Here is a 27,089-nt window from a genome sequence, read left to right as displayed (position 1 = left end):
GCTGGAAAATCTACTCTTTCAATTGAAAAGAGTGGAAAAAAACTTTTCCCTTTGTTTCAAGATCAGACGTTCTGATTTTGTGTTTGATGGAGTCATTTTCTCATACAGCTTCCATCATCACTACTCCCCAGGCAAACTCTACAATAAGCGTGTTTTAAAGTCAACAGGATTATAAGCTCATGGGGATAAGTCCCTTCCTATGTATACCCCTATACACTGAACGGCAGGAAACCAGCCCAAAAGGCAATGTAAAACAGTTAATCTAATGCCACGACCCTTTAGAAAAGTATTTTAAACATTTCCTTAAGACCAGCTTCCCATTAACCTTAGCAGGAGCAGCACACAGTGAATAAATGTCAGCGGCCAACACTGCAGGGTCATTTACACAAGCAGGCAGCTACATCCCATCTGGTCTCTGACGGGGCTGGATCCATTCCCACAGAGAACAGCAGCCCAGGACCATATCAGTCCTTCTTGCAGGACTTTCATGATCAACACCAGGCATGGCTCCTGAGGATGGCCAACCTTATCTCAGGCTCATCAGCACTTTTGTCCTTCAAAAGGTGAACCGGCAAAGCAAATGATTCAAAGCCAGACGACTGCAAAAACAGCATCATCCCAGCAGCGTTTCCCTGTCTGCCTTAAGGTGCTTGGCTATATACAAAGACAGGTACAAAAGAGAAGGCTAAAGGATTTCTATAGGCCACTACAACCCTTTGGCTCCAGAGTAGGTCAGAGCAATAAGAGCTGAACCGCAAGAGACCTTTGAGGTCTGCTTGTTGCAGTATTCTACTTGTGTATCGAGGTGATGGAGAGGCAGTCGGACACACTGGTTGTTCTCAGGCGCTCACAGTGCAACAGGGGTGCAGACAAACACCGAATAACATAGGAAATTTTAAAAAGTCATTCCAGGCTGAACTTTGAGTTTTTATTAGGTCAGAGCCTTTTGTATTTTTCTTCCAAATGTGAAAAAGTTGCAATCTGATAACATCGAATTGTTCTGGTAAGACTGTCCCCTTTCCCCAACCGGGGTTTCTGAACCCCTTTCCTCTCCCTGCACTGTGTTTCTGTGTGCTTTCAATAGCCCTACATCACAGAATGTCCACTTTCTGAGCAACAAATACCTGGAGATGCAGGCTCCTAAGACCAAACAATGTGAAAAATGTGGAAAATGTCAACACAAAATTATGGCAAATATAACATGTTTTTCAAACACATCCAGGAGCTTTCCCCATTATAGACACGGAAAACATTCCCGTGCTGTATTTACAGTGATGGGTTTTTATGGCTGTGGAGACTGCCAGGGCAGTGACCCTGTGCGTGCTGTTAGGCACTGGCACCGCCATGTACACAACGTGGGACTCACCCTGGCTTCACATATGAGCAGGGACGCGGGGGAGATTCAGGAAAATCATCTTTCTCCAGGAGCACAGCTCTGCCTGCTGCAGTAGGGTCTTGCCCTCAGTTTCAGCACCTCAGCGTGAGCCCCCATTGCACAGTTCAATATCTTCTGGAGGAGGTACATTTCCACAGTTTATTTCCAAGCACAGAAAACAGCAGCCAGTTGCTCTTTTGAACAGATCAAAGAAAGTAGCAGAAATATTTCTTAAACTTGCTCGCAGGCCTCAAGGGCCATTTGTTTTCGATAGCTTATCCATTTAATATTTCTTGTGCACCAGTTGCCTGGCCAGATGGGCCAGAGAGGCCATACAAGCTGTGCCCATAGTGGCAGAGGAATCCTGACACCCTACTCAATAGCACATGTATTCAGCTGAAGCCTCTCCTGTAAAGGAAATAGCATTGCACAGGATGATCCGGGTTCTTTTATCATTCAGTAGACACAGCAACAATTATGAAGTATGCAATAACATCCCTGAGTTCCTAGACCTCCCACACAGGAGCTTTATTAGTTCGTAACAGCCAAAAATCATAGAATGGTTTGGGTTGGAAGGGACCTTAAAGCTCATCCATTTCCACCCCTCACGGTGGGCAGGGACACCTTCGACTCGATCAGGTTGCTCGAAGCCTCATCCAACTTGACCTTGAACACCTCCAGGGATGGGACATCCACAACTTCTCTGGACAACCTGTGCTAGTGCCTCCTCACTCTCACAGTAAAAACCTTCTTCCTAATATCTAACCTAAATCTCCCATCTTTCAGCTTAGAACCATATCCCTTCATCCTATCCCTGCACTCCCTGATAAAAGAGCTCCTCCCCAGCTTTCCTGTAGGCCACCTATCATGCTTGTGGATGGTGACTACCTTTTTATTTCCTGCACAAGCGTCCTGCCTACCACCTGCCCGATGCGCTGGTTGGTCCAGATTTGTTTAGCACATCTTCCTTTCCCCTCTTAGTTTGTCCCATCTGTTTTCCAGGAGGAGCTCTCCTGTGTATAACCCTGCCTGTCACAGCAGATAACGATGCTCTTTGTGCTTTTCCCCAAGAGACAGATGGAACAGGGAGAAGAGGGAGACATCTCAGACACGCTGTCATGGTGTCAGAAGGGGCCGTTTGTGATGGGCTGGTGGAGAAGAGGGCTGTCTGACACTGGGGCTTCGCCAGCCAGCAGGAAGGCACGGATGAGGACCCTGCGATTCCGTTCCTATGTGGGGAGTTACAGGAGCATATCAAGGGATCTCCAGCCGATGCTCAGGAGAGAAAGGGAGCCTGATGAAGTGACAGTCCGCAACAGAACCACAATTGCAAGGTTGCTTGTAAGTAGGACAAGCTCAGATGCTAGGAATGACCTGCAAATATCACATCTCCTTGGAAATGGCCTGGATACAAAACCACATATTAACTCCTCCAGTAAGAAAGCATCATGCCAGGGGCTTTATTTGCCTTCTCAGAACATAAACAAAGAACATCCTGGCTTTAAGCATAGCATTTAAAAGAGATGGTGAACACTCTCTCACAATGAACCCAGCTAATTTTACAGTAGCGGGAAATGTATTCCTGCTCCTGGCTGGAGAAGAGCTCAGCCAGAGCAGTTGATGGCCTTCAGATTTTACCCTTGCTGGAATAATCTCAGTTTCGTAACTAAGGGATATAGGCAACAAATTTCTCAATTTGCAGATTAAAGAAAGGTCAACCCCAGCTTAACCTGCTGCTGTGACAGGTCAGGAGACAGAGCAGCTCGTAAACAGTTAGAAGTATTTAGCATATTGTCTATGCAGTTTTCGATGCCAGCAATCCAAAAAAGCAGAAAGGGGAACCAAAATCCTTCTGAGCAATTTCTAAATATCTTCTTGGAAAAACTGAGATTGGAATGTACCGGGGAAAATCAGCAGTGTGCTGACCGTGAGGGATAATATCTACCCTTCCCCAGGACAGGTAAGGGGCAGAGAAGGCTTTTGGAATAGGCTTTTACAAGTCCAAGGCCCATCTGAACTCAAAGAATCAGAGAAGCAACCTCAGTGGAGCTCTGCTGGCTCACAGTGACCAAGACCCTAGGTCTGCCATCCCATATGTCACCCTTCATACTCACAGCAACATGGCCCATGTGGGGGTGGCAGAGATGTTACGGATGTCACTGGTCTTACTGGAGCTACTCCAGCTAAATTTTTTAAAGGAAACAAGAAAGATGCAGTCTTGTGCAAAAAGAGGCAGTAAATATCTGTGGTAAATATTTCTGTTTTATTTAAACCTCCTTTCAAAACACATTTTGGGCTTAACAATAGGCTTCATATTTTTTCAGGATTCAAATATGTGTTTTCTTCCACTCCACCCAATTAAAGAGTTGCTGGAGTTTCTGACATTAGAAAATACTCTATTTTGTGTAGATAAATGGTGCGGCAGATTATGTTTGGGGCAGACTGTATTAGGTTACTTAGGAAATTAAGGCTCAGGAGCACAGCTTGACTTCCGGAAAACTGCACTCAAAAATGCAATATTATTCAGCAGGGCTGCACATCTATGCTTCTATAAACCAACAGTAGAGCATAGCTGAGGTTTCTGGCATTCCCTTATCCCTCTGTCCTACAAACCCTTCTGTGTCATTGCCACCCTCCCCTTTACCTACAATCTCCATGCAGTTCTCCACACCAGGACCTCCTGATGAGCGTCCTCCTATGTCTGAAACTTTCTGCAGGCTGGTTACCATCACAAACTGGATGCTGGCTGTCTTTTCAAATCCATTAATCCTTTGCAATCTGGATGGTGGAAAATGTCTGGCTTGTCCTTGGGCACATATGCATTGCCCAAGAACATGTTGCATCAACACAGAAGCAAAGCTCAGCTACCCAGTTCTCCTGAAAGGCTCATTTGGTCTGGACAGGCAAAGCACTGCAGAAGCTCAGTTCTCAAAGCCAAGAGTGTGGCCCTGCCCCAGTTGTACAGACAGATGGATATTCCATAGTGCGCTGCTTTCTACTGCCTGTTCTCAGCTGACCCTACATCTCAGTAACATCTATCCTACCACTTGCTCATCCTGTCTCTATCTGGATATCCTGGCTATGTCTCCACATACTTGTATCTCCACTGAAATGTTTCTGCCGGTGCCAGGGTCCCTGGCAACACCCACCCCGCATCACACTCTGCACCTTGTCCTCACAGCACAGCGTTTGCCAGAGGGAGCTTCTCCTGAGTTAATCAAGGCCTGAGGAAGGCAAAGTCAGTATTTGATTATTAAAGGACAATCTGCATCACACCATCTCACATACAGCACCTTCAGGGTCCAGCATAACCATTTAAGCTCCCCTAACACAAGCAGCCACTAGCTGAGATAGATAACGGCGCCTTCTTTTTCTTTCCTGCCTTGCTAAAATTTTGTAACAAGCTCACGGTGAGCAGAACAGCAGGAGAAGTGCACATTGCTCATGGAAAATTAAACCAGAAAATAAAGAAGCCAACCCACAGCAGAAGAGATGTGGCAGCCCCAAAGACTTGCTCTCCTCCTTTTCCCTTTGCCTGGCGTAACACTCAGAGAGAGCAGATTCACAGCCAAACACCTTTTCCTCTGGAGAAATCAAGATTTCTCAAGTGTTGATCGAGTTTTCCACCCGTGAGCTGATAATACAGCACATGAGCAAACAACAACACTTTTCTCACTACCTTGCCCTTATTCTATTATCACCACCCATCTGCACAATACGCTGCCGGCAAAGAGTGCCAGCTCTGAGAGGCAAACATTATTCATCTCTGAGGATGGGGAAAAGAGGGAGGAAGACAGGAAAAAAGACATGTGCACAGGTTTGAACACGTTAGCACTTGGGACAATGGTTGGCTGTCCCCATTTCAGTTGCCTGGTCTAATTGCCTCAGAGTAAACTCATCACTGCACCTTCATCTATCTTCTTAGCTTCAGTTCAGCTTTCCACTCCTATAAAAAAAGAAAAAACACTCCACACCAGTTTATTCCTCCATTAAACCAGTGGCAGCTTCACTAGTGTAAATCTCTGCTTTTCTGTGCTAAAAAATGGAGTCTGTAGCACAAATACGGGATTTCAGATCTCCATGCTGCACTGCCAGAACTGAAGATGGGTAAGATTCTGGGGCTTAGCAGCTTATTTGGTGAAAAGCTCAGACTTGATTGACCTCAGTGTTTGGAAGTTTCCACCAAATTCAGCTGATAATCTCAGCTAAGAAAAAAGACTTTGTTGAAAGGGCTGGCATTTACTGCACAGTGGTTGTGGCAAACTGCACTGCAATTAGTTTCTGTTCAATCAGTGTCTTTTGCCAAAGCTGACTTTTCATAAAAATAGTAAACAGTTTCCAAACTGAAGGAATCATAGAATGGTTTGGGTTGGAAGGGACTTAACAGCCAGTTCCAACCCCCTACCATGGGCAGGGACACCTCCCACTGGCTCAGGCTGCTCAAAGCCCCATCTAACCTGACCCTGAACACCTCCAGGGATGGAGCATCCACAACTTCCCTGGGCATCCTGTGCCAGTGTCTCACCACCCTCATCATGACGAATTTCTTCCTAATATCTAATCTAAATCACAGAAAAAATCAGGATGGACAGAATGTCTAGAGGTCCCCAGTCCAACCCCTGCTCAAAGCAAGGGTATTTCAAAGCTAGCTCAGGTCACTCAGTTTCTTCCTTCTATCCGCCCTTGGCTGAATAGAGAAAATAATCTCTTCTCTTGACTCACTGGTTTTGCTCTTCTTGATACTGCCCACAGTGCTCACTCCAGCTCAACTCACTGACAACCAGAACACCAGAACCTTTGCATATCATTCTGAAAAAGCAATTAGACCATGTGCTTGCAATGTACACACATATGTTTGCAGGAATAAATGCATTTTTCAGACTACACTAGCAAAATTCTAATGAATTTTAAATAATAAAGTCCAATAATATCTTAAGAAAGATTCTAAAAAATATAATTTTGTTCACTCCCTGTATAGGAAGTGATTTGCTTTCAGCACCCCACAACAGATTTCTGGCCTTCTCTTAGAGACCCACATGGGAGACACCACAGGACAGGACCAGGCGTGTGACGGGGAGGGTGACTCAGGTCTGGAACAGGACAGCAGAGACCTCATTGGTGTCATACATCCATGACTTTGCCACATCATCTCCCCAGATCCCTGAAATTTGAGTCTCTCAGCAGGTGGTGTGGCATCCGGGGGGCCCTGAATTGCAGTAGCCTCTTGTGTTGCAAAGGTGATGTCCAGCTGGATGGGAACATCACCTTGTGATGCTCAATTTGAGCATCTTCAGGATATCCTCCAGCCCTCCTCAGAGAAAGGCCCCAGGTGGAAAATGGCAGAAGCACTCAAATACCCTAGAAACTACAGTTTTGGCTCCTGGGGTAATGATGTTAACTATTGGTCCATCTCAAGTCTCAGAATATGAATTTCAAACTAGATGGAAGTTCTTCTCAATCTTGCACACAATGAAATGAAAATCCCCAGAGTTCAACACCGCTCCAATGGCATGTCTTATAAATGTCAGTTTAAGACCACTGATTTGTGAAAGAAAACCCAAACGTTTGGTGGAAAACACATTCATTGCTAATTACAGCTATTCAAGGTTATATAAAACGCATCTGTTCTATTATAAGCGTGGAAAATGATGATATTCCCAAAGTCATATTACAAAAACCTAGGGAGCTACTTAAAAAATGGATTTTCATTAACCACAGTGGTTGAAGTGTATGTTTGCAGCTGAAAACCTTTAATAACAAAATACTCAGCACAGGTCAGTTTTCATACACTCTTCCTCTTCTTTGTCCCCTCTTACTTCTTTGGGCTTCTCTCCACACTGCAATGTCAGAGAGCGTCCCAAATCTCTCAACAGCAAAGCTTTCACCACACCATCACCAGAAATCAGAAACTAAGAAAGGTGATCCCAGCCAATGCCACCCTGCTACCAGCTCAGCAAGATCTTGCTGTGGTGAAAACATAAGCTAAAATTTTCTGATCATGGCTGCCCGGAGTCTGCACCTCTAAATAAAATCCTTCCTGTAATAGCGGTGTAGCAAGTTCAGATGCCAGCAACTGGAAAAGGAGATAAGCATTCCCAGCACTTCAAAATCTCAGACCATTTAGGTTGAGTCAGCAAAGTGTAGACTATCAAATTTATTTTAAGCATGCACAGAGTTCTACTTTAGACCTTATTTTCCTCCTTACACACAGATTGAGATCTGTAAATATTGACTAACACGAAAATTGGATCTTCATATTTTATGAGAAAAATACTAAGCCAATCAAAAAAGAAACAACCATCTGGCCCTGCTCCTTCCAGATGTTTTCCCAAACATTCTCCCTTTTTTCTTTCCAAATGTATGTTATCTGTGTGCTCAAAGAACTGTCACAATCCCCTCTTGTTTATCCATGTCTAGCTTCAGTTTTCCAAGCCTGTTATTTCCTTCCCTTTTTCCTTACTTAATCTGTCAGTTTTCTGGTCAGTGAGTGAAAACCATTCAACAAACAGTATTGTGTTTTGGGGAGGAATTTGCTTTTAATTATATTTGTGGTTCAAGAGGTTGTGGCTGGCTTAGCAGTGGCATTTGAAAGGATAGCTTGTTAATAATTCAAACCAACAGTTAGATTAAGGAAATTTTGAAATCTCCATGCCATGAATTCACTTGAATTGGGAAGTAATCACCAATGTTTGATGGAACCTCTGCTGGGATAGAAAATGAGTCCACTGTGTCCGTGGAGTCACTATGTATGTATGTGTGACTCTATGGAGTCACTATGCAAACAGATAAACTCTTGCCTTTACACCACATAAAATAAATCCACAACCTCAGGGATCAAGCAGTTTGTGTATCCTGGACTGTAGAAGCTGTACTGACCTTTACAGTGTGCAAAATTTGGATTATTTTTCAATCCAGACAGCTCACTGCCTCTGCTTTACATCAGCAGCAGCCTTTGCTGCTGAGCAGAAAGAAGATCACGTCATGTTTTATAATCATGAAACAGAGGTTTAAATCCAATGAAAAGGTACTTCAGTGAAAGCTTTTGTGAACTCTCTTGTACCTGTATGCTATAATGAGATCTTCAGGAAAGATAAAAGTCTTTTTTTCCCAAATGTAATAAACAAGCTTTTATGAAAAATTATTGCAACAGGCAGTGTACCACAAATGGTGAAACTGCCAGTCTCCTCGCACTGATGATCTTTGGTGGACCTTGCGAGACCCAATTAATAACACCCAGAGACCAGCAGAAGACGTGTTGTTGGAGCAGCTATATCGGAGCTGCAACACCCCCTCCGTTCTGAGCTGAGAATTACAAGCACCCTAACGCCCAGGAGAAACATAAACGTGCAAGAAATGCAAAATAATCCTCCAACTTCCAGCAGAGCTAAGAATCGGGCTTCCCTGATTCTGGTTCTGATTTCATCTAACAAGATTTCCACAGGTGGACACATACAATGCTGCCACCTAAATGTATCTCACAAGCGAACCATAGCATTTTTTCCTTAATTTTGATCCAAGAGGATGATATAAACATTTGTCAGTGGCTATGACACATTTGAATGATTTTTTTATTATCCAAATCCATAAGTAATTTTCTGTTAATTCTTGCAAAATGGTATTTTTGGCAAAGAAATGTTTCTTAAGGCCAGTGACGAACATGTATCAGTCAGCATCAAGAGAACATAAGCACTGAAATTGGCACAATCAAGTATATATGAGATGTGTTTGCTCATTCCTCCAATCAAGGATCTTCTTCTTTGGTGTTTAAGGAACGGGTGGATGAAGTACTTAGGGACATGGTTTAGGGAGTGTTAGGAACGGTTGGACTCGAAGATCCAATGGGTCCTTTCCAACCTTGTGATTCTGTGATTCTGTGATTCATTAAACACTCACGCAACTCAGGTAAGAGGCTACAATTAAGCAGTACAGCTCAGATTTCAAATATTCATGATCAGTCCATACAGCCCAAATATAAAGGGAATCATTTCCAAACCTGGCTCACAAGTCGGTCTGACAAAACACTGTTTGCTCACTGATGTTAACACAGCTGGGAAGAGGTGCTACATTCCTCAAAACTACTTTCATTGATTAATTTCTCATCCTTGGAGGAGGGCCGAAAATTTTAGTTAAAAGAATTGGCTGGGAAAAGCAATTTCAGTAAAACTGGACTGATTTCTTTTTTTTTCCTTTTTTTTTTTTTTTTTTGTTGTTGTTGCTGAATTAACACTGTTTCCAAGCAAATGTATTTTTGTTTTGGAAAATGTCAAATCCAAGTGTCAAGTATTTAACGTTTTGGTGGGGTTTTGTCATTCTTATTGTTTTAACCACTTTGTCAGAGAGCAATAGTGACTGCATAGAACCAGTGCAGAGCATGGCAGGGTGATCCCAAGGTCAAAGGCATTAGAGCAGCACTCCAGAGAGGATACACCTCAACAAACATTACTATTTTCACCCTTGCAAGGTGTCAGGGTGTATTTCTGTAGCTCATGACTGCCCAGCTCAGCCAGCCTCCCCAGCAAGGTGATCCAGCCACCTCTCAGCCTGACTCCCAGTATATTCCCATAGTCTGCTCTGGATTTTAGTTCCAAATGCTTTACAAAGACATTTAATAAGATGGGCCTCAAGACTGATGGAGGCACCCCACCAGCAGGTCCTGCCCTATCTGAGCATCTTCCTTTCCGCACAAGCTGTCTGCTTTTTAGGTAACACATGGTGTGCCATGGCTGTTTTGCCCTCTACCTTCTCCAGTGATTTTCCATCTAGTTCTAGGTTTTACAGTTCTCTGACACCCAGTCGGAAAACAGCCAGAAAACCTTACTGAAGAAAAGTATCAGATTTGTCTTCACATTCCACATCTATAAACCAATGATGCATTTTTCCCATTTTCCATTTACCATAATGTTCTTAGCAATACTAATTAGATCAAATTAATAAGCCTGTATTTGCTTATATTTTTCCCTTTCCTTCTTCCTTGGATACAGGCACTATGCTGTTAATCTCCAACTATTGCTGCATGCTTCATCTCTTATAACTTCTTCTTCCAACTCTGCTTTTATTAAAAGACTCTGTTATTACTATTTTGTGCTCAATTGCTCTGTTCATCCAATGTAAGCCATTGTATGCTAGGTTTAGCTTTCTCAGCAGGAGTCAATTCCCTTGCCAAGGAAAGCAGGGCTTTTCCCCGTGAAACAAACAAAAAGCTATTTTCCTTCAGAAATATAAGTAATTACCATCAAAAGCCACCAAAACACAAAAATATCATCACAGAAGAAGCTGCTGGTTTGACCAGGACAGAGACCAAACTAAGATGGGAAAATGAGAAATTACTGTATTTCCTGCTGCTGTCAATCACCCCAGCTTCTAGACTCCTCCAAAAATAGGGCCAGAAAGGCCTGAAAGACATCTCCCAGCTTCTTCGCTGGCTCCAGGCAGCAATACCACTTCCTGCATCATCTGGGCAATGTCCCTCTGCACTGCCCTCTGTATGAGCCCTCCAGCAATGGAGCTGCAGCCACTCCTCCCCAGCAACCTGTGCTTCTCTATCCTACGTGCCTACATCATCCTAAAGTTTTCTTTCCAAATGACTAAGCTGAATCTCTTACATTGCAACTGAAGACACATCCATTCCCACCCTCTATGCATGGGGAGATTAGGTTAACTCAGGCTCTTTAACTGGGCTTTCATGTGAAGACTCCTTTTGTTCTGTCCCCTGGCAATGCTCTTCTTTAACTTAAACTAACTTGCTTTTTTCAATCTTCCCTCCTAGATCATATTTTCCAGGCATCTGATCACACTGGTTGCTCTCTTCCGAACTTCCTGCACTGCTCCTGAAGCACTGTGCTCCAGACTGGACATCACACTCCTCCCCGGGTTGTCCTTCCAGTACTTAAAGAGGCCTGAAAGAAAGCTGAGGAGGGGCTCTTTAGCAGGGAGTACAAGGATAGGATGAGAGGGAATGCTTTTAAGAAGGCAGATTGAGATATTAAGAATTTTTTTCCTATGAAGGTAGTGATGCACTGGCACAGGTTGTCCAGAGAAGTTGTGGTTGCCCCATCCTTGGAGGTGTTCAAGGCCAGGTTGGATGGGGCTTTGAGCAACCTAATCCAGTGAAACTGGATGAACTTTAAGGTCGTCTCCAACCAAACCATTCTACGACTCTATGTGCTGCACCAGGCACACAAACCTCCTGTTGCGATATCTCACTGTGGCATCTGCTGTTTAGCAACAGCAAAATGTGCAAGTTTTGAAGTCTGTGGTGTCTTGTATTTGGCTTCTTGCCCTCAACACCCCGATCCACCTCTGATGGACTCATCTGTGGCCTATCCTGCTGAGGTGCCCCGTCCCTGCTGAAACCCTTTCTACTTATTCAGACTTTTTATTCAGAGGAGTAAGATAATTCTGACTTTTCATGGTCAGAATGAACCTTGTGTTCATTCTTGTGTACATGGTGCCTTGTAGCATCCCAGTGCAAGATGTAGGAGGTGGGAGAGATGAGCCAGTTTCCAGGGGTCTGAAGAGCAAGACCAGCACATTGCGTCCTGCTGTATCACATCATTCCTACAGGCAGCACCTGCATGGTGAAAGGTTGAACAAATTTGTCTCTGCCTTGGAGAGTGGGGATTTTATGTCCTTCCAGTGAGTAAAAGAAATAATTGAAAAAGTTTAAATGCATTCAAAAGATTTTTTAAGAGAAATTATGTTAATAGGTCCAACTAAACAAAGGCAAGGAAGATAGTTTTGCTAGGAAAGTCTGTCTCCAGCTCTCATGAACACAGGAGGAAGGCACCTGCTGAGTTCCTAAGCTTAACCCCCTGCCACTACAAGTGTCACATTACCTAAGTCCCTCCACAAACTGATCAGGTTCCTCTTGAGAGTAGTTTGGATTTCTTCTTGCTATTCATCCTGACTTTCTCTCCTCCTCAGCTTGAACGCTCCCATCCAATTTATGCAATTTTGCCCTTGTGCCTACGCTGATTTTTAGTGTAGCTCATTTCTCTTGGCTGTTTGCCCCAAGCACCAAGAGCAAACACCCCTTTACCTCTCAGCTTTCTGTTGGATGAGGTTAGAAACAAGCTCCTGTAACCCATCTTCTCACAGACTGGTTTGTACCTGACACAGCAGAGCAGTTGTGACCAGAAACCTGAGCAACACTGCAGGCAACATGGTTTTCTGCTCACATCTAGCTTTTTCATTTCTACAGGCTACTAAAGCTCGGGGCACCTGAAGGTGGTTTTAGGCAGGAGCAGAGGTCTCTTTTGGGAAGCCTTGTATCTTACCTGCTCTGGCAGCCACTGCCATACAGTTAAATGGGTCTGAATTTGGTTGAAAACTTCTGGTTATTTTCTAAAATGCTCATTAAAACACACAGCACAGCAGGGCTGAGGAAGCAGTTGCATTGCAACTCCAAGTGCAAGGCTGGGAAAGGGAGCCTGATGGCTTTTAAAGACTACACTTCCTGCTCACACAAAGTGAGAAGCTGAGAGCTTTCAAAAAAGCTTGTCTTGTATAGAGCCTAAGAAGAGTCAGATTTTCTGTCTTGACTGGCTTTCCTTCCCTTTCTCAGCACCAATAGGCAAGTCACATTTTTAAGTGAGTAAGGGAGGGAACACTATGTAATTATTTGAATCCATGGATGCTGGGCAACTTGTTGGGCTGAGGAATATCAATGACTTCATACGTTATTCATCACAGTGTTGGAAAAGTCATCTGCTATAGAGAGAGAAGAACCTGCTTTCCCAGAGAAGTTGTGGAGGTGTTCAACATCAGGTTAGATGAGGCTTTGAGCAACCCGATCCAGTGGAAGGAGTTCCTGTCCGTGGCAGGGGGTTTGGAACTGGGTGGGCTCTAAAGTCCCTTCCAACTCAAACCATTCTATGGTTCTGTGATTCTGCGATTATAGTTCAGCAGCAATTTGATGGGTATCTCCACTTTCAGCAGTGACAGAGAACCAAGGTCACATTCCTACTGAGTGCATTAAGTAGGTGCCAACAAATCCTACTTGCTAGAGCACTAGCTCTTGAATTTAATGGGTATTTTCAAGCTGAGAGTGAAGTGTGTTGATATTGTTGCTCCTCAGACAGCAGCAACAAAGAATAATGCAGGGTTGAAAATAAGCACACTGACTGCAGTTGTTTGTGTTTTTCCTGACATTAGATGGAAGTTAAGCTTTTGCAAAAGAAATTCTATCCTGTGGGAAAATTTCATGTTATTTTCAAATCTCTTTTCATCTCAATTCAAGGGGAAACAGAAAACCTTTCTATGGAAGAGAAAGCTCCACAGGAAAAATGCTTGGAAATGTTTAAACACATTCCTTCAGCAAATTCAGTAATGACAGTAGAGACTGCAAATAACACATGGCATTCCTTGTAGGTTTTTCAGCTGTAAGGGTGAATGCCTTTGCAAAACATAACTAAGAATCCTTAAAATTAATTTAGCAGTGAATACAGGTGGGAAAAAAACCCAACCTTCTACTTTCATGCACCTAAGTAAAAATAACTGCCCTACATTTTCCGGGAAATGGGAATGACTTCTTGGAGTCTCAGCACGAGAGGCCCAAAAAAATGTCACCAATGATGAAGCTGAGACTCCTTTGGAGCAGCCCAGCACTGACTGGGCCTCAGCAGGCCCAGACTTTGTTGAAATGCAGCTGTTGTACTTGTAAGATCCTTCATTCCACTGTGCATCAGTTGTCCCATCAGCAAAATAGTAATAATGGTATCTATTTCTTTATGCCTGCCCAAAATACAATCTCATGACCATCAGCTCAGTCTTGCATTCTGTGCTTGTCACCATCTCCTGGAAAACAAGAGATGATGTTGGCAGAGAGTTGGCCAAGAGAAAGCAAACAGAAACACATAGACATTATAAAGCAAGGCTCCAAGTACCACAGCTGTGCTAAACTCCTAGTTCCAGTAAATACCAAAGACCCGAGTGTATTATGGGCAGGGGAAGGGGAAAACTGACTCCGAAGAAAGTACTGGAGGATGCAACATTTCCATTTCCAAGATGTTGCTGATAGGCTGAAAAATCCCTTTTCTGCCCATTTAGAGAACAGCTGGAACTTTGTTAAAATCAAACCTTCCCTGTGAAATATTTTTTTGCAAGTCAGCACATTCCTCAGCACATTTTTCTTCCCTTGGAGGAGAGGGAGGCGTCAGGAGTTACCACCTGGCTGTGATGACACCTTGAAGGGACAGTCAGAAGAAATTCCTGAAATCCTTATTGCTGAAGCTCAGGCTTTGGCCGATGCAGCAGAGGGACTGTGTCCACTCGCTGCTAACAACTGCTGGCAATTATCTGTAGGCTGAGATGGGAAAAGATGGGACATATTTTATGCAAATGTCAGACTAAGAGAACAAGGAGTAGAAGAGGCAGGGACCAAAGCTGCACTTCTGGGACCCGTTCATAAAGCTGTATAGAAACAGTTCAAGATTCATCCTGTGCAGATCACATTATAAATTATCTTGATGACAGAGGGAAGAGAAGCAAAGTAATTCTGTGTGTCTTCCTTCTCTTTTGGGTGCAATCAGAGCACATCTTCAGCAATGCTATTAGCGTGCCTCCAAAGAAGCCTCAGCAAAGCATTGGGCTCACATTTTCAAAGATGATGCTGGAAAGCTTCCCAGATTATATATTTTCCTCTTTAATTTATACCTCTGAGTATAATGCTAATCAAGGAGGCAGTGAAAACGGTGAAACATACTCAGACCCGGGTGGATTTATTAACAGCGGTTGTGTTATTCTCTCACTTGGAGGATGATGCTAGTATCCCAAGCTTCCATCAAAAATTAAAAAAAAAAAAAACAACCCTGTTAGCTGGTAGGTTATCAAACACAAGCTGACAAAGTACTTGCACAGCAGATATGCATAAGTGCATTGCACGGTATGATTCATCTGCAAAACATCTAGCATGACGCTGAATTTAAAGTAGGTTAGAAGAACAATTCATTAAAAAGCAACAGCAGAGAGAGAAGGGGGAAAAAAGAATAAACCCAAACTCTGAAATGTCCTACTGGGAATGATATATTTTTTTCTCACTCTTTGTCCAGTCCTCTCTCCTCAGGTTGCTTTTGAATAGGGTGTGGATAGCATTAGGGATGGACAACCATGTAAAAAGAGATGTAGACAGAAAAATATTACGACTGCAATCTTTGTGGCCTAGTAGATCTACCAAATATTCCGGAGATTATACATGGTCTGCTTACCACTTTCAAAGGGAGAGCAGATTGTACATATTTAACACAGCATAAATCCCCAAGCCTGTCTCCTTAGCTCTGACCTGAACTTTTACTACACAGCAACCAAATCATAAAGGCTCAGAAAGACTTTGAAGAAAAAAAAAATTCTAGAAACAGCAACTGGCTTTTACAGTGAGAGCTGCTCAGACGATCCACCATCATCTCCAGTGGTGTTTTTTAGGAAGTGGTGGAGGGGGAAATAAACAAACAAAAAAAATATGCACGGCACAGCAATTCTAGGGGATCATAGAGGCCAGAATTAGTGCTTAAAATGGAATTTATGTGTATTTGGAATAAATGTCTACATTTTATAGTAGGACAAGGCAGATTTCTAAACACTGCTGCCAGCCCAATCTGGTGAAACATATGAACTGATTCGGGAATAATTTGAAAATATATACACCGCTTTCTAAGATTTCACTATTTTAAAACTACTCACTTAATCTATGTATCTCTTGTGGAAAGTTTTTTCTTGACTGATGGGCAAGTTTCTTAAAAAAATTAAATTTCATGGAATTTGGTCAGTTTTTTCCTGCCATCAGCAGAAACAGGGATGCGTTTTCAAAGGCAGAGTTCCTATTTCACCCCTGTAAAGGTAGCCCAGTTTCTACTCGGTGACTTCACATCTTTGCGTGCAAACAATTACTTGCTTGCTGGACGTTTCAATCCCTCATGCAATGTACCCACATTAAACATGCATGAAACTTTTAAAGTAGAGAATTAAATACCACCTGCTAAAGGTTTACTCCAAGTAGTTCAGTGATGTCAAAGTCTATCTTGCTTGTAACCGAGATGTCAATTACCAGCTACTTTGATATAAGGCTCTCCAATTAGTAGCTAAAGGGGGCCTACAGGAAAGTTGGGGAGGGGCTCTTTATTGGGGACTGCAGGGATAGGACAAGGGGAATGCTTTTAAGATGAAAGAGGGGAGATTTAGATGATATTAGGAAGAATTTTTTTCCTGTGAGGGTGGTGAGGCACTGCCACAGGTTGCCCAGAGAAGTCGTGGCTGGAGGTGTTCAAAGCCAGTTGGATGGGGCTTTGAGCAAACTGATCCAGTGGGAGGTGTCCCTGCCCATGGCAGGGGTAGTGGAACTGGGTGGGCTTTAAGTCCCCTTCCAACACAAACCATTCTCTCATTCTGTGAGTCTATGATTAGTGAAAGTGATTAATAGAGCTACTGCATAAAGGATCCAAACCTCTGTTTTCTTTCATAAACAATGTGTTGAGAGGAGGTTGACTCCTCTGGGACTGTTACTGACCCTCAGATATCATATTGGAGCTTTGTCTTTGTACCCAGCACCTTTCCTACCAACAAATGACAGTCTGAGAATCACAGATCACAGACACAGATTTCAGGATAACCAGGATGTCCTGAGAAATCAATTTCACATTCAACCACAGGGATACTTTTGCTAGAGCAGTAGAGAAAACAGCAACAATAAGAATGCTGCATTATGGCTTTTTTAAAGAACTGCAAAAGCTGCAAAAGAGAGGGACCAGCCTGAGTTTCAGGTCAGCCCCACATCAAAGGCAACTGTCTCAATGAAAGTTTAGAGCACAGCAATACTGCGGTTTAGAGCATCTCTTTGGTCAGTGAAAAAAACCCCAACTGACAAACATGGTGCATCCTAAGATAGATATGAGAACCAACTAGAGATAAAGAAATGGTGAGCAAAATTGGGATCCACATTTTTATAACTTTTATCAGGGGTGGAGAAAGGCATTTCTCTTTTCACTACAATCAGTCTGCAAATAACATATGATCAGCGTGCAAATTGTACAGCTATATCTGCACACAGAGCAGTTAAGCCGCCGGCTCAGCTGAAGTGCACATTTCATTTCCAGCGTGTTGCACTGCTTGTCATTGCTGAACTCAACAGGAATGAAAATATCATGAAATACAAAGTATTTCCTACATGTATGAGCAGCAAGTTCATCTCTTTTGCACCTAAATTAAGGACACCAAGGGAAAGACCTAATTAAGAATTATTGGAATTCAGACCCTCCTGTACATCAAGTAGTCAGTGGCGAGATGGTACCTGTGAAACCTTATCACACCCTCCCACAGAGCACATGGGATGCTGCTCAGTAGATCAGTGCGGAGACGAGATGCTGTGCTCCCCGGGTCTGCCTGCTATGGGTTTTCACCTCCTGCCCTTGCTGCAGCCTCAGTGGCTGTTCCTCATGCAGAAAGGGGGATGCAGCTGACCTGGATACAGGGGAGCACCTGCTCAGAGGTGGCAGACTTTGAGCAACTTTTAGGCTCTGCTCAGGACTGAGTCTTTTGGCCTATCAATGAGCTTGGAAATAAAAGCATTTCCAAGTAGAGCTGCACTTCTGGCTACGTGTGTGTCAGGACCTGTATGGGACAAGGGACTCTCCACCTTCCTGGCATGCAAAATGCTGTCTGGTGGGTGCAGGCATCCTCCCTGTATCCTCTCTCCAAGCTAGGAAGCAGGGTTAGGCCTGTAAATGGCAAAACTCCTTTGTTGACTACAAATGATAAATATAATCTGCACCTGCACCAATTCCTTTACAGGTACTCCTGAGTTTTTTTGGGAACAGTGCGTAAGACGCCAGGCTCAGCAGAAGAAAATCAATACAGATGCCCAAGGCTCAGGCTTTCGGCAGCCCTCCTCTGCACAGACGTGCTGCAAAGGCTGCCCAGCAGCAGGATTTTTAGGCTGTCTGGTTGTACAGCCAGTGACAAACGCAGCACAGGCACGGAAAGGCTGGGGATGTCACTTGGATCTATAACTTCCTCATCTGTGGATTTGCAATGTGCATATGAAGGGCGCTTCGATGGGGTGAGGGACAGCCTCCCAGGGCTGGGAGACGAAGCCCTGCCAGCCAGGAGCTTCTACCTGGCCCTGTAGCCAGAAGCTCTGCCACAGTTCCTTCTTCTCAGCCGTGGAGCTCACCTAGGGCTGCCCACATGTGCGGCCAAGACACAGACTGGTATTTTCACAGGGAAAAAAACCCCAAGGCAAGAGAAGCACGAGATCTCCAAGGACCCGGAGCAGGAAGGTTTCCAGCTTGACAAGGCTGCCCCATACATTTGCTTTTTACTGGCTGCAGTTAACAAGCCCTTCCGTGTCTTTAAAGCTACCAACAATAAATCAGCTGCAGTTAATAAATTCAGCACTGCTGAAAAAATAAGACATAATTCATGCCTGAAAGGCACAGTAAGGCCTCAGCTGATACAACTCCACGAGTCTGCAGAGCCACCCTTCTGAAAACATCCTTCAGCGAACAACCTCCCGCACTCTGTCCTCACCAGTACCCAAGCAAAACCCCTGCTGCAGCACCACAGCCAGGATGGGAGTCATTGCCATATGAAGGAGGTGTTGGGAATGCTGCAGCTGTTAACAGCAACTGTGTCAAAATAATCTCTGAAGAACTGGCTTCCTTTTCTGATACAACATCTCATGATAATTGGAGGCTGTATCAAGGGCAGGCGTCTCATCAAAGCAGCGAAAGAAATATTCAAAGAACTCTTTTAGTGGCTGTTATTTAAATAAAGATGAAAATCCCCACTTTTAAGGAGTTTTAAAGCATAAAGCAAATGCTTTTAGCACTTTAATATTTAAAAGAGACAGGCTTATGGAGGCTGTAGCCATTTCCAACAATTTTTAGTCTCACGCGGATGCACACAATAGATCAAATTAAACAACAACAACATTATAATGATTTTCATTCCAAGTTTTCAATGTCTTTAAATGTTAGTTTTCACAGTGCTGTAATGAGATGGGTAAGTGCTGGTGTCTTCATTTTACACACAAGTGACCTGAAGCAGTCTATTCTAATGGGTAATAAAGTAAATTTATCCATGATATATCTCCTACTTCATTTACCCCTAAATTCAGCAAAACTCATGCTCACCTTTAAGCATATGCTTAAGGCCATCCTCATTTTTTTAAGCAGTTAAGAATGTGCTTATGTTCCATATAATTAGGATCATAAATACTGAGATAATGAGGACTGAAATAGGTGATTGAAGTCCGCTCTACTTTTGAGTCTTGCCTTGCAGGTGAGTGCCAAGAATTTATCCTCACTGATGAAGGTGTGGAGGTTCTTAGAGGATTAGCCTGACCATAAACCTGAAGTGTCTTAAAAAACAAGCACACTACACGCGGGGTGTCCTTCTGAGCGCTGAATCATACCAAAGCTACAGCAGCACATATATTTACTTTCCCTAAATTGAAAAACTAATTACAAGTAATGCTTCATTGAAACATTGTTTGCTATGTGATGGCCTTCTTTACTTTTTATAAAAAAGAAACCAACAAACAACCCAAAAAAACCAAGAACTCCCAGAATTTTGTGAGCAGTTCTGATCGGACAGTAAAAGAACACAACATGAAAAACTGACATATGGACCTAAACACTACATTAAAAATGAAAAAGGCTTAGTGAATACTTGGCCTATTTTAGCGGTACCAACTACTCCGGATGGAAAGTGAGGCAAATTCCTAAGAAGTCACCCATTTAAAAATCTCCATTCCCTGATGATGATGTGGACATGCAGCACAATTCCTTGGGTATTTCAGGAACTTTGAGCTAAAACGCACATGCACAAAATAATTAGGTCTTGGGGCCAAATCAGGTCTCAGTGTCTAAACCAGAGCCAAATGCAAGTCCTGAGCATTATGAGTCAACACAGACCACGCAGTTAGGTCAGCATCTTTTTGCAGAACAGTCTGTGAAGACATGATAAACAGATCTGCCCAGGCTTTTCCAGGAGAACTGAGCCAGAGGCAGCTCTCCAGCAGTTGCTGGGGTCACTGTCCAGAGGCAGCTGAGAGCTTAGACCGAGTATGCATGTGCTGCACACTACAGTTTGAGGGGGAAAAATAAGGTGTAAAACATGTCATTGAATGTCATTTCCAGAGTTGCAGAGAGAAGGAGGTTGGGCCTCCCAGGACCCTGACACCAGGGAGACACAGTGAGCCCCCCCCAGCCCGAGGGAGACACACAGCCCACACGAAATCCAATGCTTGCCACAACTGGGACATCCAAAGTCTCTCCCCACATGCTGTTTTCCTCCTCCCCGATCCCTCCTCCTCAGTTCCTTACCTATAAATAAAACATTTCATTACCGAGTGATGAAGATTAAAATAAGGCAGGTGAGTCACCCTCCCTGGCACCACTCCACTCTTTCATCTGCCTCACCTCTTCTTCAACCCATTTGCAGCCCTGAAGGCTGAAGAAAATCCATCAGTGCGGAAGTCAAAGCAGAAATGGGGCTACTCGTGTCCCTGCAGGGAACAGGGCAAAGACAGAAGCATTTGTATCTGTATGGAGTCGAGAATTACATTGCTATACAGATTTTAAATCAGGAGATTTTATGCACCTCCAATTGCACATTTCACCTCAGATGCACAGCGCTTGCTAGAGGAGCCACACAGGGGCCATTGTTTCTACTTTACCCAAGCGGGAGTGAAGGATGGTATTTCAACAGGATTTTTTCTTTTTAGAGGACTGATTGTGGCCTGTGACAAAATGGTCACTTTTTCAAGCTTTATGAGAATTACAGGAACAGAAGGATCCAAGAAGTAATCGGCTGCGTTTCTGTCCTCTCTGCAAAATCTGCTTGAAGTCACAAAAGCCCAGGTGATGGGAAAGCCTCCACCAAACAGTCTCCATCACCCTCACTCCCACCGGCATGCCACAGGTTTTGATGGACTAATCCAGGGAGCAGATTAAAAATAAATTCAATTCTCTAAATCAGGAAGGACTGAAACGTCAGTAATAGAATCGGGATGAATATTTATTCTTCCAAAGTGAGATTAAATCTGGCCTCAGTTGGCTAAATCTGAGCAAGATTGCCTGGCAGTTGAGGACTTATTTCCAAAGAGCTGCTTAGGCTCCCCTGTGGCGTACACTTAGGTCAGTGAACCCACCCTATCCAGACTCTACAGCAACTTGAAAAATCAGGGTTTGGATCTTGGCCTTCACAGCACGCACGGCCTTGAGCAGTACATTGCCACGGATGCTTAGGGAGGGGGAGCTCTTGCTGAAGCAATGCTTGGAAAGGGGTGGGAAGGCCACAAAGAGCAGCCCAGCCAGTTGCTTTGTATTCTGTATTCTGACACCTCCTAAAAGTTCTATTCTGACACCTCCTAAAAGTGCCAGTGCCAAACCTGATCAGTGCAGATGCTCACGTTCATACCCACTTCTCTCCACCCAGGTGAACCACGGGGCTCTCAAGCCACCTGAAAACCACCAAAAATCTCTTTCATGTTGGAGGTGTAAAGGCACCAGCCACTCACCCTCTTCAGTAACTGGAGAGAAAGAAATTAATTGAGATTTACAAGTGAAGCATTACCGGTATAAACACAGGCTGATGCTAGGAGCAACTCACTGCAGCCTCTTGCTGGCAGGGGAGGGGGTGGGTCAGTCGGTGTGCGGTGAGAGTATGTGGATACACACACACTTTTTCAAACTTAACCTCTACAAATCACATGAATTAGAAAGGGTTTTTTTAAAATGTGTTCACTAAAAGCACTGAGCCTAGACAGTCTGTCCTCATCGTGGAGAAGCAAAAGGCACGTTTACTCGTGGTCTTGTGCGCTACATCTGCCCCCATCAGAGCATGAAGTGCTCCCAGGGTTGGTATCTCACCACTCCCTGGAAGACAAAGGCTGCTCCTCAACCTGTCTGTCTCATCCAAGCAGCTTCTAGTCCCTCCTTCCCACCCTGCCTCACTGGTACACACCACATGGGTGCTGTTCAGTTCCATAATCACAAGATTTTTATGCCACTGCGGCACCCTGGCGGATCTCAACCAGGCACTTGTGGCCATTCCAGAAGGGAACTGGCCCATAGGCCATATGTGCCGCCTCACAGCATCCCCAACTGTTAAGACCATCTCCTGTGGAACTGTCCACCTCTCCTTTAGGCAGCTGGACCCTACCTGTGACCAGTCTATGGAGACAGCGGGACATGAAGCAGGATTGCCAGGGATGTCCTGGCTGTTGTGGCCAGTTTGAAGGCAAAAAAACATCCTGACATGAGCAGCTGACAAGTCTCTCAACCTCAGCTAGCTGGATGCAAGGATTTACCACTGCTCTCTGGAAATTGCCCTGCAGATGTCCACCAGTGCACAAGGCTGCATACAACCTCCCAGATCCTGACACAGGAAGCACCATTTGAATGAGCTCCTACTCTTTTCCCCCGTCTTTTTCCCCCTAAACAGCCCTGTACCATGGAGGTGCAGTCCATTCTTACATTTTGCCATTTCTCTAAAGGAAACCATATGTATTTATCCTGGGGAATGCCTGGTAGCCTGTGTAATATTTTTGGAAATAAATCTTTTCAGGGAATTTTAATCACTGTTGATGTATAAAAATAAATAACAGAATCTGTGACCAGATGGTGTGTTGGGTGACATGGGGCTCTCCTCACCATCGTGAAACTGCTCAGCAGCCTTTCAGGACTGCTTCAACCCTTGCAAAAGCTGCCTGCAAGCTCCTCTTAACCTGAACCAAATTAATCTTTGGGAAGACAAGAAACTCTCCATTTGAAAGAGAGAAACATTTTAAGCAAAACCCAGGGGCCAAGAATGAAAGCAAGAGAAACTGCTTTGCTTCTGCCCAGAAGCTACTGGAGTTGATCTTCATTATAGCTCTGCAGGAGAAGCAGACGTGGGATCTGCAGCTCCTTATTTCACTGGCTTTGCTTGAGAAATCTCTCAGCTTTCCACCCCTCGTGGGATTCTTTTTTTCCTGCAGTCAAAAACATAGTCAATTTTGGTTGATCCAAAGAATGGGGAGTGAAATCTATTGCTTTTCATCATTCGGAAACCACTCACAAGGTTTTGATACAAAGCCAGTTTGGCTCAAAGCTGGGCCCATGGCCAGCTTGAAAATATTCCTGAACCTTTCAACAATCCCTGGCTGGTTTTCAAACTTAAAACAAAAGCCAAGATCAGGGAAAGTTTGCAAATTTTTAGCTTGTATAAGAAAATGTCCGTACAACTTGTGATAAATTCCCACCATTTATTTTCATTTATTTTCATGCTGGGAAAATCTCTCAGTTTCCAAACCCCGCTCTTTCCTCAAAGGCCATAGCCATGCTTTTTTCCACAAAATGGACTGGTCTGAGAGGTGTGATGGAAAGTATGGGATGCATCAGGAATCCATCAGGAAAACATAGCACCCAGGTCACTCTTGTTTGTATTTATTGTTCCTTGTCAAAAATGTCCCCAGGTGCCCCATCACATAGGGCATTCTAAATTTTTTGGCAGTGTTGTAAGTTGCTGGAGCTAGGTATCCCCTGCTGGGTTCATTCCTAACTTAGAACACACAGGAATCCCCCTCTGAGAAGATGAATTAAAGAATTTTCTGAAATACTTGACAGTGCTAGATATTCAGCAATATACCAGAACTCTTATTCAACACCTTAAGAAAATTTAGTCACACAGAGCAGGGAAATTATTTGCTTCACCTGGTGAAGAGAGCAGGACCTGTATCTGTCCAGGTAATGTGGAACAGAAATACAGGTCCTGCAGCCACAAACAGAAAAGGAGGCTGAGTGCGCAGGACTGCACTGGCTGGGATGCTGCTCTGTCTGCTGTGGTCGGCTAGACACGCACAAACACACAACAGTTACTTTATTAAACAGGGAGAAGAAAATGCAAAAAGTTTAAAACACATTGCTACTCTTATGATATTGCAAATTTGATGGTCTGTCACCCCACAGCTAGCAAGCACAAAAAAAGGTCTGTATTGCTCAGTTTATCTCTACCTTGCCACAGTCTGACACACGCAAACAAACATATCTAAAACCACTTTGCACAGGATTCCAAAGCCACCTCTTTTTCCTTTTCTTTCTTCTTTCTTTTTCTTTGTTTGTTTCTTTTGTTCTGTCAATTCTGCATTCTATAAGCCTGAATCTATATATCAGGTTAAGTTTCAAGAAGTTTTCATTAAATGTAAGCAATATCACAGACACTGAACTTAATGGGGACTTAGACTATTCAAGAGACCACCCCTCTTTGTTCTGTATGCTACGATTCAGCATGGCCATATTTTTATCCATCAGCGAACAACAAAAGCTCACAAGATCCTCTCCCTGTTCTTCATGTTGCTATGATGTTGAGGCAACCCTACCTGCGGACCCTAATGCTGCCCCTCTTTCCACACACCCCCTGTACCTAGAACAGCGTTACATTACAAGCTATCTGCCTCTCTCTCCTGTACAAAGTCACATTTCACAACCTACCTCTCAGATCAGCGAATGAGCAGCACATCAGCAGATTTGCTGCCTGCCCAAAGCTACGAAACAGCAAAACATTTCCCACATCAGTCAACGGGCATTAGATCCTATTTTACTACTGAAGTCAGTAGCATGAAGCAGACAGAAAAGCACCAGGGAAACATCCATGTTAAGAGCACTTACATGCACAGATGCAGGCTCAGATCCTGAAAAAACCATACAGATGGGTAACAGTGGAATAATACACGCAGTCACGCAGCCTGGGTTGTTTTTGGCCAGCTACACTTTGTGCTGATTGACTGGAGGGGATTATAAAGGACTCAGCCCAAAAACGCAGTTCCTAATGCTCCTGCAGCGATTGCATAACGGAGAGCAATTCCCATCCCAAGCCCTGACCCTCAACTTACTTAAGACAAGTTGGGTGCTATCAGGCTGCATAATGGAAACATCTAATTCCCAGTGAAGAGGAGTCTAGATAGGATCCACTGACCTTCCCAGGGCTCGGTTATTGGTTATTTGCGTTCTCTGATGGGCGACAGTGGGAAAGAAAGTGCAGAAGGGTTACCAAGAAGGAAATAAAGTCATTTTTCCCCAAAACACTTATGCCAGGAACCACTGGAAGCAGAAGCCTTCTGGAGTTAATTAATGGATATACACCTGCCATTAATTAATTCACTAAAGTAAGGAATACTAAACCAAGGGAAATTGAATACATCCCAAAAGTAAACTGAAGATCAATGAACCTGCAGACCATAGCTAACCTAAACACACATTAAGCCAAATACACCTAAAAAAGCAAAAGGAAGAAAACTCAAGAACCAAAAAGTCCATGATTAAATGAACGTGTCTCAAAAGCATGCAGAAAATATACAAACACTTCAGAACAGGCAAAAAATAAGCTCCATGTTGAAATAACGTAAAAGGCCATGCAGGAATGCCAGGTACACAGGGAATATCTGAAGTTACTCCTCTGAGGCCTGTCACTCCAGATGTGTACAGGTGCGTGACAAACGAAGGCAGAGCCCCATGTAGTCAGGTGAAATCAAATTCCCTCCAACATTTGACTGAAACCTGGATGTCCTGTGCCTAACAAACTGCAAAGAGCTTTAGGGAACTTGGCTGGGTCCTGCATCCCCCCCATCAGCAAAAAATATTATTTGCAAAGGCCGCAACTGCTCATTATTTTCTTTTTTTCCACATGCACTCACTAACTCATTAGGAATGTTTTCCAAGCAGCCTGGCTGGGGGAAGAACTGGGGAAGGGACGGGGATGAGACAAGCCGGAGATGCTGCAGCCAGGGCCCCTTTGTTGAGCATCCCTGGGTACCCCTCATCTTTTACCTGGGGATGCAGTCGCCATGGCAACTGGCGGGTGTTCCCTGGCGGAGCCAAAAACCAGCTGTTCCCGCTGCTGAGCTCCATCTCCATCCCGCAGCGAAGCCGCAGTTGCATACTGGTCTGCCCCATCCGCAGCCCAGTGCATCCCAGTGCCCGCCAGCAGCAGGTCCTGGGGGTCCGGCGGAGCTGACATGCTGACAAGGCGGCCGCTGGTCTCCGGCTCTCAGGCTGCAGCAGGAGCCACCGAAAGAGCGGCGGTGGCCACCGAGGGATGGATGATGCTGCGGCCGGACTGGAGTCTGGCGGGCTGCAGGGGCTCGGAGCTGCTGCTGCTCTTGCTGTATTTCCACTAGCGCTTGTTACGCAGGTGAAAATGGCTTGTTTAGTTGGAGCCTTCCAGCCCTTGCGTCACCCTGTGGCTGGCATATCACAGGGCAGGAATCTGCCAGCCTGGCTGCTGCTTTCCCCCGTTTAACTGCTTCAGCAGGGTAGGCTTGTGTGTGCAGGGGAAGAAATACCCCCTTCCGGGCAGGCACACGCCTCCCTCTTCTCTCCCACTGCCCCCTACACAGCGCGCATCCCCCTTCTCTGCGTCCCCCTCCTCTGCATCCCCCTCCTCGCGAGAGCATCCCAGGCACAGCACGGCAGGAGCGCCACTGGTCCCTCCTGCACCTCCAGGCTTGGTGGGGAAGGAAAGACAGCCCACAACGAAGCACATCCTAACAGCTCCCCATTCGCCCCTCTCTCTGCCAGCCCCCCCCCTCCCCAAACCAGCAGAAGAAGCCGCACTCTGCTCCTGAGCACCTGTGTTTGCTTTCCCAGTTGCCTGCATTGATGATGATCATCACAGCTTATTGCATCTCAATGACACTTGTCAAAATAAACTCACAGCAGGTGTCTGTCTGCCTGCCTTTTTA

The 27,089-nt window shown here is 44.4% G+C and overlaps 1 protein-coding gene across 2 annotated transcripts in view; it reads right to left on the bottom strand.

Annotated features, from left to right (window-relative positions):
* RTN1 (reticulon 1) overlaps nucleotides 1-26,724 on the bottom strand; it is a 130,406-nt gene extending 103,682 nt beyond the window's left edge. For both annotated transcript variants that reach the window (XM_054068597.1, XM_009564367.2), the window contains exon 1: nucleotides 26,176-26,724. In XM_054068597.1, the coding sequence (XP_053924572.1) occupies nucleotides 26,176-26,365 (190 nt within the window). In that variant the 5' untranslated portion in view covers nucleotides 26,366-26,724. The remainder of the gene's footprint in view (nucleotides 1-26,175) is intronic.
* Nucleotides 26,725-27,089: the final 365 nt, after the last annotated feature.

This window comes from Cuculus canorus, chromosome 5 (assembly GCF_017976375.1).
Source record: "Cuculus canorus isolate bCucCan1 chromosome 5, bCucCan1.pri, whole genome shotgun sequence".
In the NCBI taxonomy this organism is placed as follows: Eukaryota; Metazoa; Chordata; class Aves; order Cuculiformes; family Cuculidae; genus Cuculus; species Cuculus canorus.
Note: the sequence above shows the minus strand (reverse complement) of the source record. Positions and strands in the feature narration are given on the sequence as shown.